The sequence below is a fragment of the Crinia signifera genome, chromosome 3 (genome assembly GCF_055691185.1).
Source record: "Crinia signifera chromosome 3, ASM5569118v1, whole genome shotgun sequence".
Lineage (NCBI taxonomy): Eukaryota > Metazoa > Chordata > Amphibia > Anura > Myobatrachidae > Crinia > Crinia signifera.
The window spans coordinates 323,582,906-323,597,511 of record NC_139219.1 but is presented as its reverse complement, the minus strand read 5'-3'; the positions used below and the strand labels follow the sequence as shown (position 1 = coordinate 323,597,511).

General features: G+C 50.3%; 1 protein-coding gene and 1 long non-coding RNA gene across 4 annotated transcripts in view; one reads left to right on the top strand and one right to left on the bottom strand.

Moving 5' to 3' along the window:
* The window catches only part of LOC146064857 (uncharacterized), a 116,127-nt gene that overhangs the window by 88,453 nt on the left and 13,068 nt on the right, over positions 1-14,606 (bottom strand). Inside the window, exons 2-8 of one of the 3 annotated variants that reach the window (XM_083178788.1) lie at positions 6,989-7,099; positions 4,498-4,544; positions 4,347-4,407; positions 4,073-4,094; positions 3,956-3,986; positions 3,363-3,395; positions 2,226-2,270 (exon numbers count right to left, since the gene is read on the bottom strand). In XM_083178788.1, coding sequence (XP_083034914.1) covers positions 2,226-2,270; positions 3,363-3,395; positions 3,956-3,986; positions 4,073-4,094; positions 4,347-4,407; positions 4,498-4,544; positions 6,989-6,994 — 245 coding nt within the window. In that variant the 5' untranslated portion in view covers positions 6,995-7,099. Of the gene's footprint in view, positions 1-2,225; positions 2,271-3,362; positions 3,396-3,955; positions 3,987-4,072; positions 4,095-4,346; positions 4,408-4,497; positions 5,194-6,988; positions 7,100-14,606 lie in introns of those variants that run through there. The other 2 variants (XM_083178787.1, XM_083178789.1) reach the window with 2 other exon arrangements.
* Positions 9,823-14,606, top strand: part of LOC146064859 (uncharacterized) — an 82,163-nt gene continuing 77,379 nt past the window's right edge. The window contains exon 1 of the long non-coding RNA XR_014471862.1: positions 9,823-10,045. This is a non-coding gene — a long non-coding RNA (uncharacterized LOC146064859). The remainder of the gene's footprint in view (positions 10,046-14,606) is intronic.

Below are 14,606 nucleotides of genomic sequence, written 5' to 3'. Positions count from 1 at the left end.
ATGTCCCTATACTACCATGGGCTGTATATACAGGGTACACATGACTAATACCTGGTGCGGGTGTTACTGGGTGTAAGCCGGGCACATACTGATGTGTATGACGGTCCCCCCTCTATGTCCCTATACTACCATGTGCTGTATATACAGGGTACACATGACTAATACCTGGTGCGGGTGTTACTGGGTGTAAGCCGGGCACATACTGATGTGTATGACGGTCCCCCCTCTATGTCCCTATACTACCATGTGCTGTATATACAGGGTACACATGACTAATACCTGGTGCGGGTGTTACTGGGTGTAAGCCGGGCACATACTGATGTGTATGACGGTCCCCCTCTATGTCCTTATACTACCATGGGCTGTATATACAGGGTACACATGACTAATACCTGGTGCGGGTGTTACTGGGTGTAAGCCGGGCACATACTGATGTGTATGACGGTCCCCCCTCTATGTCCTTATACTACCATGGGCTGTATATACAGGGGTACACGTGACTAATACCTGGTGCGGGTGTTACTGGGTGTAAGCCTGGGACATACTGATGTGTATGACGGCCCCCTCTATGTCCTTATACTACCATGGGCTGTATATACAGGGTACACATGACTAATACCTGGTGCGGGTGTTACTGGGTGTAAGCTGGGCACATACTGATGTGTATGATGGTCCCCCCTCTATGTCCCTATACTACCATGGGCTGTATATACAGGGGTACACGTGACTAATACCTGGTGCGGGTGTTACTGGGTGTAAGCCGGTCACATACTGATGTGTATGACGGTCACCCCTCTATGTCCCTATACTACCATGTGCTGTATATACAGGGGTACACATGACTAATACCTGGTGCGGGTGTTACTGGGTGTAAGCTGGGCACATACTGATGTGTATGACGGTCCCCCCTCTATGTCCCTATACTACCATGGGCTGTATATACAGGGGTACACATGACTAATACCTGGTGCGGGTGTTACTGGGTGTAAGCCGGGCACATACTGATGTGTATGACGGTCACTCCTCTATGTCCTTATACTACCATGGGCTGTATATACAGGGGTACACATGACTAATACCTGGTGCAGGTGTTACTGGGTGTAAGCTGGGCACATACTGATGTGTATGACGGTCCCCCCTCTATGTCCCTATACTACCATGTGCTGTATATACAGGGTACACGTGACTAATACCTGGTGCGGGTGTTACTGGGTGTAAGCCGGGCACATACTGATGTGTATGACGGTCCCCCCTCTATGTCCCTATACTACCATGTGCTGTATATACAGGGTACACATGACTAATACCTGGTGCGGGTGTTACTGGGTGTAAGCTGGGCACATACTGATGTGTATGACGGTCCCCCCTCTATGTCCTTATACTACCATGCGCTGTATATACAGGGGTACACATGACTAATACCTGGTGCAGGTGTTACTGGGTGTAAGCCGGGCACATACTGATGTGTATGACGGTCCCCCCTCTATGTCCCTATACTACCATGGGCTGTATATACAGGGGTACACATGACTAATACCTGGTGCGGGTGTTACTGGGTGTAAGCCGGGCACATACTGATGTGTATGACGGTCCCCCCTCTATGTCCCTATACTACCATGGGCTGTATATACAGGGGTACACATGACTAATACCTGGTGCGGGTGTTACTGGGTGTAAGCTGGGCACATACTGATGTGTATGACGGTCCCCCCTCTATGTCCCTATACTACCATGGGCTGTATATACAGGGGTACACATGACTAATACCTGGTGCGGGTGTTACTGGGTGTAAGCCGGGCACATACTGATGTGTATGACGGTCCCCCTCTATGTCCTTATACTACCATGGGCTGTATATACAGGGGTACACATGACTAATACCTGGTGCGGGTGTTACTGGGTGTAAGCCGGGCACATACTGATGTGTATGACGGTCCCCCCTCTATGTCCCTATTCTACCATGGGCTGTATATACAGGGGTACACATGACTAATACCTGGTGCGGGTGTTACTGGGTGTAAGCCGGGCACATACTGATGTGTATGACGGCCCCTCTCCATGGGCTGTATATACAGGGTACACCTGACTAATACCAGGCCGGGCCCATACTAATGTGTATGACATTCCCGCTACAAGGTCTCAGCCCCTTCCCATCATATATGAGACAGGGCTACGTGATGATACGGGTCTGATCTGTTAGACAGAGAAACATAACAGCTACTTACTCAGTTGAGGTATCGGGACTGTTTTTGGTGTCCTTCTCCGAGTCACTGTTAGAATAATAATAATAATTAGAGGTGATACACAAAGCTCAGCAGCGCAGTAATGTGATCCACACAACATTACACTATCGCACTATACACAATATACACATCGGGTGTTCCTGTTACATGGTCAGAACCAGGATCAGCAGAGAATCAGCAGCTGGTAAATGCCGCTGCTTAGTAATTCTATCCCATTGTCTGACCACTGCCTGTGTGATTGATGTAGGGGCCAATTCAAAAGGTCCGAATTTGCACCCTCGGTCAGGGGACATCCCTGGGTGGACCCACAAATAAAGTGAGCACACCCACAGAAATGCTGGGCGGAGCCCATGCCCCCGCCAACTCGGGGCGGGTGCATGACATCACATGACATCAGCGACCGCCTTCAAATCGTAAAACGTAAGCCCTGGCTTTGTGCAGCAAACAGAGGGGAAATCATTCCATGGTGTGCGAGGAGATGTGTAAGCGTAGAACCGACGTCTCATCTCTACAACTACACCGTAACACTGACCATCAGTCTAGGGGTCCCGATTCTGGTTCACTCGCAAAAGCAAATTCTCTTTCTAAACCATGTGCACTGCAGGTGGGGCAGATGTAACATGTGCAGAGAGAGAGTTACATTTGGGCGGGGTCTGTACTTCAAACTGATATCTATATTGCAGTGTAAAAATAAAGCATTCAGTATTTACCCTGCACAAAAACAAAATAACTCACCCAACTCTAACTCTCTCCGCACATGTTACATCTGCCCCCCTCCCCCTGCAGTGCAGCATGGTCTTGTCCATTAGAGAGAATTGACTTTTGCAAGTTAATTTTTTTTTCTTCAATACTGAAATTGCTGCAGTCACAGGTCCTGGTAACGCCGTCATGGCTGTATTCTCTCTTGTGTATGAGAGATTAGTACATTAGTATATTATGTACAAATAGGGTAATGGGCCATTAGCATTACTACTGTCACAGTGACAGCGCTGTTCTGCGCTCTGTATACTGCCATGGGGTGTCAGTATACACCGCTCTACACCCGGGAATGTACTGACACGTCCAATCGGATGCATGTATCTTATCTGCGCTCCATAATACAGCCAATCAGATACCTACTCATCACAGATCCAGTTGTTTATCATCACTTCCCTATAAAAGATCCAGTAAAAGAAAAAAAGTGACAGTTAGGAGCTGATCCCTGCAAGACATTTAATAATTATTGTATGTTATGTAAGTACATTTCTGCCGGCTAGGAATAGATTATGTGATGATTAGATTATCGGAGAACCACGAATGCGCAAGCCCTCCGTGCGGCCACAGATGGCGATGGTCTGCAATCGCAGGCTGTACGCTGGCTGATTAAAAGCCAGTCTAAATGTGTGGGCCTCACTCTAGCGTTCTCTGGGAGTGACGCACGAAAAAGCAGTCGGGCCCAGCCGCTGGGAGGGACGGCTGCTGACGTCATCAGCCCCCGATCTTCCTACAGCCATCACAGTGCCGAGTAAGTACTGACTTACACCGCACTGCACACGGAGAGGGGAAATCCATGCGCCGGTGAGTGGATTTCCCCCCTCTTTGGACAGGTATGAATCAGCCCCATTGTATTCAGGACAGCCGATGACAACTGATGAAAGGTCACCTGACGATATTATGTGGAGGCCCGGTTCTACCAGACTAATATTATCCAAGTAATAAAGTGATATAATTACCTCCCAACTGCTTCCACTACTGGTGAAACCTCTGAGAAATAAATAGAGGATATTAGATGGTAAAACAACAACAATTTGCATATAATAAAAGGTAATTAGTAACATCTCAGGACGTACCTGGTATGGGCTTCAGCACCTGCTGCAGAGGGGAAACAGAAGATTATTAGTCAATATAACCCATTACACGTGTGTTATACGTGTCACCATTCCTGAGCGTATACATAGGGGAGCATTTGGGGGAAGCGACGGGACAGGAGAGAATGCAGAAGGGTTAGGAGATTCCTGCTGGGGTCCCTCCTACATACATTTAGGGGATACGTAACATATTCTGCAAATATTACATAATAAATGGGTCCCATAGAGATATATATAAGAAATGTAAATAACTTACAAGACGCTTCCGGGCTTTATATCCGATCACCCAGTTCTTTTTGGGGGTTTTGCGAAATTTCCTAGAAACAGAATATACAGAATATTATAGGGATTGCTGGGCCATGTGACAGCACTCTGTTATACAGATGAGGGATAATAACAACACTCACACTGTGTGCATCAACACACTCAGCTTAAAAAATCTGTCCTCCAGCTCCTGCGGAGGGAATGAAAAAAAGGTTAACATTGATTTTAACTGAACCTGCCCAGAGATCTACCGTAACCCAAGGGGGGTCATTCTGATTGACCCGGTAACCCGCTAAGCTCGCAGGTTACCGTCCCTGTGACACCACCCCACGTATCCCTGTCGCCGCCGTATCCCCTCGCATGTGCCCGCAAATCCGAAATCATTCCGTGGTTGGGTTTTACCCGCCTTCGCAAATATAAGTCTGTTGAGACTGACTTATATTTGCGAGCGCCGGACAAAGAGAGGACGGGCGGCTGACGTCAGGAGGAACTTGGAAGGAGTGCAGGAGAAGTGGGAAAAATGTGAAAGTGCAATGCTAAAAGCAACAGAACTTTGTGTCAAAAGAGTTAGGAAAAACACAAGGAAAAGGAAGCCATTGTGGTTTGTGAAAGATGTAACAAGTATTGTGAGAGCAAAAAAGTTGGCCTTTCAGAAATTTAAGCAGACGCAGAATAATGAGGACAAAGAGGGGTATCTTGTTAGACAGAAGGAGGCTAGAAGGTAATCAGATGTGCAAAAGCACAGACTGAGGAGAAAATGGCCCAGTCGGTGGGTAAAAGGGGGGAAAACTTTTTCGAGGTATATAAGTGAAAGAGAAAAACAAAAAGTGGAGTAATAAGACTAAAGACAGAGAGTGGAAGTTTTCTTGAGAGGGACAATATAATAGCAGATCATATTAATAATTATTTCTGCTGCTTTCACTGCTGAAAGAGAGGGGAGGGGGCCACAGTTAATTGGCAAGTATAGTCAGAGAAATGAGGGAGAAACAAGTACATTTACAGAGGAGAAAGTCCTCACAGAACTCTCAAAACTGAATGTGGATAAATCAATGGGGCCAGTTGGGATACATCCAAGGATACTAAAAGAGCTTAAAGGGGAGCTGGTAAAACCAATAACATAATTATTCAACCAGTCAATAGCTACTGGAGTAATCCCTGAGGACTGGAAAACAGCGAATGTAGTCCCACTGCACAAAAGTGGAAGCAAGGAAGAGGTAAGCAACTATCGACCAGTGAGCCTTATGTGGGGTACACACCAGGACGATATGGCCCAAAATGAGCCAATTTAGATACAATCTCGACCAATTGTATGTAAATCGGACGTGTTTTGGGCCATTTCGCTGCCCTTTTGATTCGATCCCGATCCGATGCGCGGCCCCGCGGGTCGTAAGGTCTTTTCTGAGATCCTATCTGCTACAGGTTGGATCTCAAAAATGACCATTGTAGTGGGTAAGGGTCGCAATCGGATCGCGATCACATCAGGGGCTTTTTCTGTGCCGATTGCTCACGAGCAGGATCGTCCTGGTGTGTACCAGGCATTACATCAGTAGTAGGGAAATTGATGGAAACACTCTTAAACAGCGGCGTAACTAGTTTTTCGGCGCCCCCCTGCCGACAAGTCAGGAGGCGCCCCCCTGTAAAAAAAAACGGAGCGGAGGGGAGTCGTGGTACGGCGGTCGGGAGGGGGGGTTGTGTTTCTGTGTGTGTGTGTGTGTTTGTATGTATGTGTAACGTGTTTGTGTGTGTGCGCGTGTGTGCGTTACCTCTGGCCGGCTGGCCGCATCCGTCTGCGCCGGGTCCCGGGCGGCTCTCCCGTTACTGCTGCTAATGAAAAAGTGACACTTGGAAAATGGCTGCCCCCATACTGCAGACGAAAAACTGTCTGCGGTATGGGGGCAGCCATTTTCCAAGTGTCACCTTTTTGTACTAGAACAGCGCTGCGGCTGCCGGGACTCGGGAGAGCTGGGACCCGGTGGTGCACGGTACGGCGGCAGAAGGCAACTATCATCCCGCAGCCCCCCCGGCGCCCACATACCCTCAGCGCCTCCCCGCCACCGCGGGGGCTGCGGGACGATAGTTACGCCACTGCTCTTAAAACAAAAAGTTCTAGAATATCTCAAAATTAGCAATTTACAGGATCCGAAACAGCATGGGTTTACTGGGGGAAGATCATGTCAAACAAATCTTATTGACTTTTTTGACTGGGTGACTAAAGTAATAGATCCAGGTGGGGCTGTAGATGTAGCTTATCTAGACTTTAGTAAGGCTTTTGACACTGTCCCACATCGCAGACTGTTAAATAAACTTGAAAGCTTGGGATTGGATTCTTCAGATTGGGCTGGTTGGAACAAAGACATGGTTATGGATGAGAGCAAATGACAGTTGACCATTTGCTTGAAAATGCTGGAAACCTGACAAACTGTCACTCATCCATAACCATGTTTTTGTTCCAATCAGCCAGATCTGAAGATAAATCTTACTAGTGTATGGGCACCTTAAGATAGTTAAATGGATAAGATCTTGGTTGCAGGACAGAAGACAGAGAGTTGTGACATTTGGGGATAACAGAAAAAAAGTTTAGGTCAGGAAAAGAGCCACAAATCCAAGAAATTAGGGAGCTCAGGGAAAACATACCTCCATTATTCAAGTCGTACTAAGAAGTGAGGGTTCCATGGCAATCTCTCAGGATTCCGTGATGTCATCGTGTGTCTGTGACATCATTCCCAGCTGTGAATATCTTTTTATCTGTTTGGGATGTAAGGAGATATACAGTGGCGTAAATACACTAAGACAGCCACCGCCACCGCTTGGGGGAGCGAGTGGCAGCGCTGTCTGTGTGGGCGCCGGCGGCCAGCACTTACATGCCTGCCGCTGCCCGCCCCGCAGGCTGAGCAGCGGAGTCAGCCTTGGCGCGGGCGCAGCCATAAAGCCTGCTGTCCAGTGGCGTCACCTCATATCCCCGGTTCACAAATGCGCCGCCTACCAACATCCCTTGCCCCAGCAATTACCCGTCCGCCCGGTAGTTGTACTACAGGTACAGCCCTTTGCGGACCCTCCCCCTCCACTCTTTAATGCCGCTGCCGGGGCCTGATGTCATGCTCTAGTGACTGCCCCGGCGCGATAAATGAAACAGGCCGCAGGGTTATGATGCGCTACTGCACGGCGCTTCTGCCACGGGCTCTGCAGCTGTAGCCTTCTCGGGACCCGCCGCCGCAGCCTCCACGAAACCCACCACTGATGCCTCCAACGTCGCCTGCTGCCCTGCGCTCCCTAATGTGATGCACTGCTGCCTCCATGGAACCCGACACTGTCTCCACGGTACACTGCTTGCCTTGAATAATGAAAGTGATTTGTTACTCTCTCTCTCTCTCTGCTGTCTTTATCCCTCTCTCTCTCTCTCTGCTGTCTTTATCTCTCTCTGCTGTCCTTATCTCTCTCTCTGCTGTCCTTATCTCTCTCTCTGCTGTCTTTATCTCTCTCTCTCTGCTGTCTTTATCTCTATATCTGCTGACATAATCTCTCTCTGCTGTCCACTCTGCTTTCCTTATCTCTCTCTCTGCTGTCTTTATCTCTCTCTTTCTCTCTCCTGTCCTTATCTCTCTCTCTCCTGTCCTTATCTCTCTCTCTCCTGTCTTTATCTCTCTCTCTGCTGTCCTTATCTCTCTCTCTCTCTCTCTCTGTTGTCTTTATCTATCTCTCTCTGCTGTCTTTATCTCTCTCTCTGCTGTCTTTATCTCTCTCTCTGCTGTCTTTATCTCTCTCTGCTGTCTTTATCTCTCTCTCTCTGCTGTCTTTATCTCTCTCTCTCTGCTGTCTTTATCTCCCTCTGCTGTCTTTATCTCCCTCTGCTGTCTTTATCTCTCTCCCTCTGCTGTCTTTATCTCTCTCCTGCCGCTGTCCTTCTCTCTCTCATTCTCTGCTCTCTCTGCTGTCCTCTCTCTCTCTCCACTCTCTTAGAGAGAACGTGCATCCTGGCCACACACATATATATATATATATATATATATATATATATATATATATATATATATATATATATATATATAGTGGGGGGGGGGGGGCACCACAAACTTTTTGGCAGGGGGGAGCAAAATGTATAGTTACGCCACTGGAGATATATCCCTGTTTTCCAGACATCTCTCCATGGTCTTCACAAATGTGCGGTTATCCCTGGTAACTCGCCGCAGATTATATCACATGTATGTTATATGTAAGTTCACGTGTGGCACACATAAGCTGGCCATACAGCTACAGATTGATTGTCTGATCTGGCTGGTTGGAACCAACGCCTGGTAGTGGATGACAGCAGATGACAGTTGACCATTTGCTGTGAGATGCTGGAAAACTGCCCAAAACTGTCACTCAGATATTACCAGGTGTTTGTTCCAACCAGCCAGATAGGACAATCAGTCTGTAGGTGTATGGACAGCTTAAGCCAGTCTGCTCCTAACTGTCATGTTACAGGGGCCGAATGGCTGCTGCATTATCACTTCTCCAGTATGTCCTATTGGCTTGTCCCACTGCTTACACTCCTACCAGCGCTCCCTGGCTTTTGTTATTAGTATTACACCACCTTTCTGTAAGCTCTTTTCACATGTGCCCCTTGTGCATTGTTTATGTATGCATGTATATCTCGCCAACTCTCCTGATTTTTGTGGGACCGTCCTGTTTTTTGGGGGGGACGTTCCTGCGTCCTGCCCGAGGCTAGTATAGGCCACACCCCCTTGTCGCTAGGCCATCCCCCCAAAATGCTGGCTGCACACAACGTCCCGCTTGCTGTAGGTCTAATGTTGGAAATTATGATGTATGCATGTATGTATGTATGACGAGATAGGGTTTTTGGTAGGTTCAATCGCACAAGATTATAATATTAATGGTATATAATAATCTTTGACATAGGCCCTCTGCAGGTATTAGTGTATGTTTATGTAACACTTGGGGTTGCAGGGGTGTGCCACCACAGACAATTATTGGACAGAATATATCAAAAGACAGGGTAGGGATTGTCAAAGGTGTGGTGCACCAAAAGAGAGAAAATAATTTTTACACATAAAATATACCTTTTATTGGTTTCTTTTAAAACTGCGAAATATACAGACTAACATGCAACATATAACAGTGAATACAGTGATTTTAAAAACTGCACGTGCGGTATCAACATGCAATGCCTTCTACTGTGAAGATCCACTCTCCTAATATTTTATACACATATATATCCCTTAAGGTATCTGATGGCAGGGGCGGATTGGCCCACCGGGAAACCAGGCCGTTTCCCGGTGGGCCGGCACATTTTTAAGCTGCAGCGGCAGCCCACCCTCCCTGGCTGGGCCGCGGCCCGCCGAACCGCCATCTCCGCGGTTACCGGCCGCAGCAAAATTCTCTAATCAAAGATGGCCGCGGCCGGCCTCAGCTTTGACCAAACTAAAAATGGCCGCGGGAGGGCTGGTGCGCATGTGCGGCCGCACGCAGCACCTCCCGCGGTGCTTTCAGCCCGATTCACAGAGCTGACACTGACAGCTTCGGGCGGCTTCCTCCTCCTAATGAGTTTTTTTTTACTGCTGTGCTGCTGGCTGACAGCAGAGGGAGCTAGCTGTGGAGGCAGCGTGCGTGCAGCTCAGCTCCTCTGAGGCTGTACTCCATGTGGCCGGGGGATACAGGAAGTTTCTTTAGAACCTGAAGCAAGCAGGGAAGGTGAGTGTTAAATGCCTTTGTTATTATGCTGGCATTTGCTCTCCTGATATTGAGAGGGGAGTGTGTGTGTGTGTGTCTGTATGCTATATGTGTCAGTGTGTACATGATGTGTGCATATGTGTGTCTGTGTACATGCTGTATATGTGTGCTATGTTATGCTTTGTGTGTGTCAGTGTGTATATGCTGTGTCTATGCATGCCATGTGTATATGCTGTATGTATGTATGTATATGATATATGTAAGTAATGTGTGTATATGCTATGTGTGTTGATGATTGTATGTACTGTATGCTATGTATGCTTGGATGTATATGTTGCGTCATGTTTTTTATGCTAATGTGTGTGTGTGTTTGAAGTGTGTATATATGCACTGTCTGTGTCTGTAGTGTGTAGTATGTGTGATGTTTTTATAAGTGTGCCATGTATGTATGTATGTATGTATGTATGTATGTATGTACAGTATGTCTGTGTACAAAAGTGTGTGTGTAATGATGTACAGTACATACAATACATGCAAAGAACCCCCCCCCCCCCTTCCCCCACCCAACAAAATTCTGCATTTGCCCCAGTTCGGAGGTGGCATTGAATAGACAGGCTCCGGCAGGGGCGGATTGGCCCACTGGAAAACTGGGCCATTTCCCACAACTCATTTGAAGGGGCACTTTGCCCAAATAAAAAATGGCCGTGGGAGGGCTGCTGCGCATGCGTGCGCTGCACCTCCCAGCGCCCGTTCCCCCTCCACCCGGCAGCTGAAGACTCGAGCAACAGCAGGTGAGCCGACTGTCAGCAGCAGCAGCGTTAGAAGCAGGCAGACAGCAACAGGTCTGAGGGCGGCCAAAGGAGGCAGGTAAATGGCAGTGGCATTGCCAGAAATAATAATTTTTGGTCTCAGGTAAGTATATATATATGTGTGTGTGTGTGTGTGTGTGTATGTATGTGTATACCGGCACTTTCTCCTTCGGGAGACATCAGGGGCCACAGCTTTACTTTGGGTAATAGGAGTGGGAGTGAGCTCCAGCACCCTAGAGGATAACTTTAACTGCCTCCCAGGCAGCCAGGCTCCTCCCCCCCTATACCCCGCCTCCAGGCCACGGACCCCAGTTTTTCTAGGGTGCTGGCAGGAGCCAGATGCACCCAAAAGAGGGGCTGCTATTTAGCAGCCATAACTTTTTTTTTTTTTTTTTTATCAGAGCAGCAGCGCTGGAGGTCTGAATAGACCCCTGCACTGCTGGCTCCAACACCCGGGTCCGGCGCTGCCTCGCCACCCGCGGGTGGGGACCAGCAGCGGCCCCCGGGCACTGGGGAGCCTGCAGCCACAGCCGGACGCTGGGGACCACAGGCGCCCGCTTCAGAAGAACCGGGACGGCACTGTGAGTAATACACGCTCCCCGCCGGGAGCGTGTGCGATAGCGCAGCGAGGCGCATAGAGATGGCTGCTACAGCCGGCGAGGGGTGACCGCCGGCTGTGCTAGCAAGCGGTCGGCCGGCTCGCCGCCCGTCCCGCTGGACCACCAGGGAAACTAGTTTGTGGGCAGCAGCGCTGGTATGCGGGGCCGCCCGGCGCGCGCCGGATCCCCGCCATTTTACCAGCGCTGCATGTGGACACCTTCCCTATGGTCATTTGTTAGCAGGGGGAGGAGGCTCCCCCCACATCAGCCCCTCCCCCGGGGACAGTAGGCAGGGAACTGTGCTTGGCGCACAGAGAGTTCCCGCCACTGACATCCCTTCCTGTCTGCCTGGCTGCACGTGAGGAGGGACACGGAGAAGCTCCAGTGCCACCCGAGGTTCCACTCTTTCACTGCCAGGAGGCTTGGGCAAGTCCCGCCTGTACCTCTCCTGCGGGACACAGGTCACAGTTATTGAGTGCTCCAGTCAGCCATAGCTGCTGCAAGAGCCTAGTGCCATTGACTTTCTATTTGCATTGTATGCCTCTGTATGCTTGCTGTATATGTGTACTTATTAACCCAATAGCTGCTGCAGTGTATTTGGTGTCTTTTTGTACTCAGCCCTCCTGTACTTACAGTAGTTATGCCGAAGAGCAAGTCCAAAAAGGGGGACGCCCCAGCATTGCTGTCATGCACAGCCTGTAATGCGGGCCTATCTCCCCTGGACTATGTACAGGACGGCGTATGCGCAGGCTGCTACAATGCGCAGGCGCTGCCCACGCCTACGGCCTCCTCTCAGGAGCCTGCTTGGGCCTCATCCCTTGTGCAGATGATGGCGCAGCTAGTTGATAAAGTCTCGGCTGCGCTGCCCCAGCGGTCCATGCCGTCCTCATCGGCAGCGAGTGCAGCCCCCCCAGCATTGGATGCCCAGGGGGAGGGTCCACTGCCCGCAGATACACGCAGGCTTTTAGTTAGAAGACCGTCGCCACTCCACCCCCTCCTCGGGCAGGATACTGACGATGAGGAGGAGCAAGACGATGTCGATGATGATGACTATGTTGAGGAGGCAGTCGATGACGCCATTGACGTCGCCGCTGACATAGGGGATACCTGTGTTGGAGAGGACCCCCCGTCTCGCCTTGATGTACCAGGCCTGATTACAGCGGTTAAGAAGGTCCTGCTAGTAGACGACCAGGCTGACCCGCCTGCGGAGTCGGGCCCTATCTTTAAGCGCCCTAAACGCTCCTTCAGTCGCTTTCCCAAGTCCGATAACCTGGACTCGGTCATTAAGGAAGCTTGGGAGGTCCCTAATAGGAAGTTTATCATTCACAAACGTTTCTCCTTCCTCTATCCTCTCCCCCAGGAGGACAGGATCCCCTGGGAGACAGCCCCCAGGGTAGACGCTCATGTGGCAAAACTGGTTAAAGCCTCCTTGTTGCCCATACCTACAGCGTCTCTTAAGGATACGGCGGATAGGAAGTTGGAAAACTTCCTGAAGCTGATATACACCACGGCAGGGGCAGCGGGCAGGCCGGCCCTGGCGTCAGCCTGGGTGGCTATGGCTCTAACTAAATGGACCGCTGCCCTCAAATCAGGGGTGTCTGAGGGGGTCCCAGCAGATACCCTTCTGCCGACTATAGAATTGATACATCAGGCTGCCCTCTACTTAGGCGAAGCGGCGCTTGATTCCGCTACTCTCTCCTCCAGGGTGTCCGCTTCAGCAGTGGCTGCTCGCAGATCACTTTGGTTGCGCTCCTGGAAGGCGGACACGGATTCGAAGAGGGCCTTGGAAGCCCTTCCATTCGATGGTTCCCTCTTGTTTGGTCCTGAGCTGGACAGGATGGTGGCTACGGTGGCAGCATCAAAGACTGCCTTCCTACCATCCACCCCGACTACACGGCCCCGGCCGGCCTTTCAGTCCTTTCGGTTTCAGGGCCGTGGTAGAGGACAGTCCTTCTCCTCCAGATCTTCCCAGGGAGGCAGATCCTCCCGTGCTAGGGGCAGACGTCCCTGGGCCACAAGACGCCCTGACCCAAAGCCGGCGGACAAGCCCGCTGCATGACAGGGGGGGCCCCCACCGGGAGGACCCCAGGGTGGGCGGTCGCCTGTTGGAGTTTTCCCCCATCTGGTTGGAATCCACCACAGACGCGTGGGTTCAGGAGGTGGTCTCTCGGGGCTACTCCTTAACTTTTTGGCATCGCCCACCAACATCGTTCTTTTCCACGAGTCTTCCATCAGACCCGGAAAAGCGCAAAGCGCTAGAACTGGCAGTCCAACGTTTGCTTCAAACAGGGGTCATCATACCTGTCCCCTTGTCCCAAAGGGGTTCAGGGTTTTACGCCAGCCTCTTCTTGGTCAGGAAACCAAACGGTTCCTACAGGCCCATTCTCAACCTAAAGAAGCTAAACAAGTTTGTACGGGTCCCAAAATTCAGGATGGAGACTCTGCGCTCCATTGTCCTGGCCCTTCAGCCAGGAGACTTCATGGCATCCCTGGACATTCAGGATGCGTACTTACACATCCCCATTCGCCCAGAACACCAGCGGTTCCTGCGCTTTGCCATCCTGGACCAACATTTCCAGTTCCGAGCCCTACCATTTGGTCTATCCACTGCTCCCCGGGTGTTCACAAAGGTGATGGCAGTAATGGGCAGCAGTCTGCGCAACCAGGGGATCCGGATAATCCCATATCTGGATGACCTGTTGATTCTTGCTCCCTCTGCAGAACTTCTCCAGGACCACCTGAGGGTGGTAATACAGCTTCTGGAGCGACACGGCTGGATCATCAATTGGGACAAGTCCTCATTGATTCCGGCACAGTCGATGGTTCACCTAGGAGCCAGGTTGGACACTATCCATCAGAGGATCTACCTGCCGGAGGACCGTCGTCTGATTCTACAGTCCAGAGTCCGTCGGCTCCTCCATCCTCGACGGGTGTCCATACATGCCTGCATGAAGGTACTGGGTTCCATGGTGTTGACTTTCGACATGGCAGAATATGCCCAGTTCCATTCCCGCCCCCTTCAGAAGGAGATCCTCTCCAAGTGGTCGGGATCCTACCTCTCTCTCCGATCTCAGGTGATAACCTTATCACCGACAACCCGTCTCTCTCTTTCGTGGTGGCTCCTAGACCAGAACCTCACGTTGGGACGCCCATTCTGGATCCATCAGTGGACCC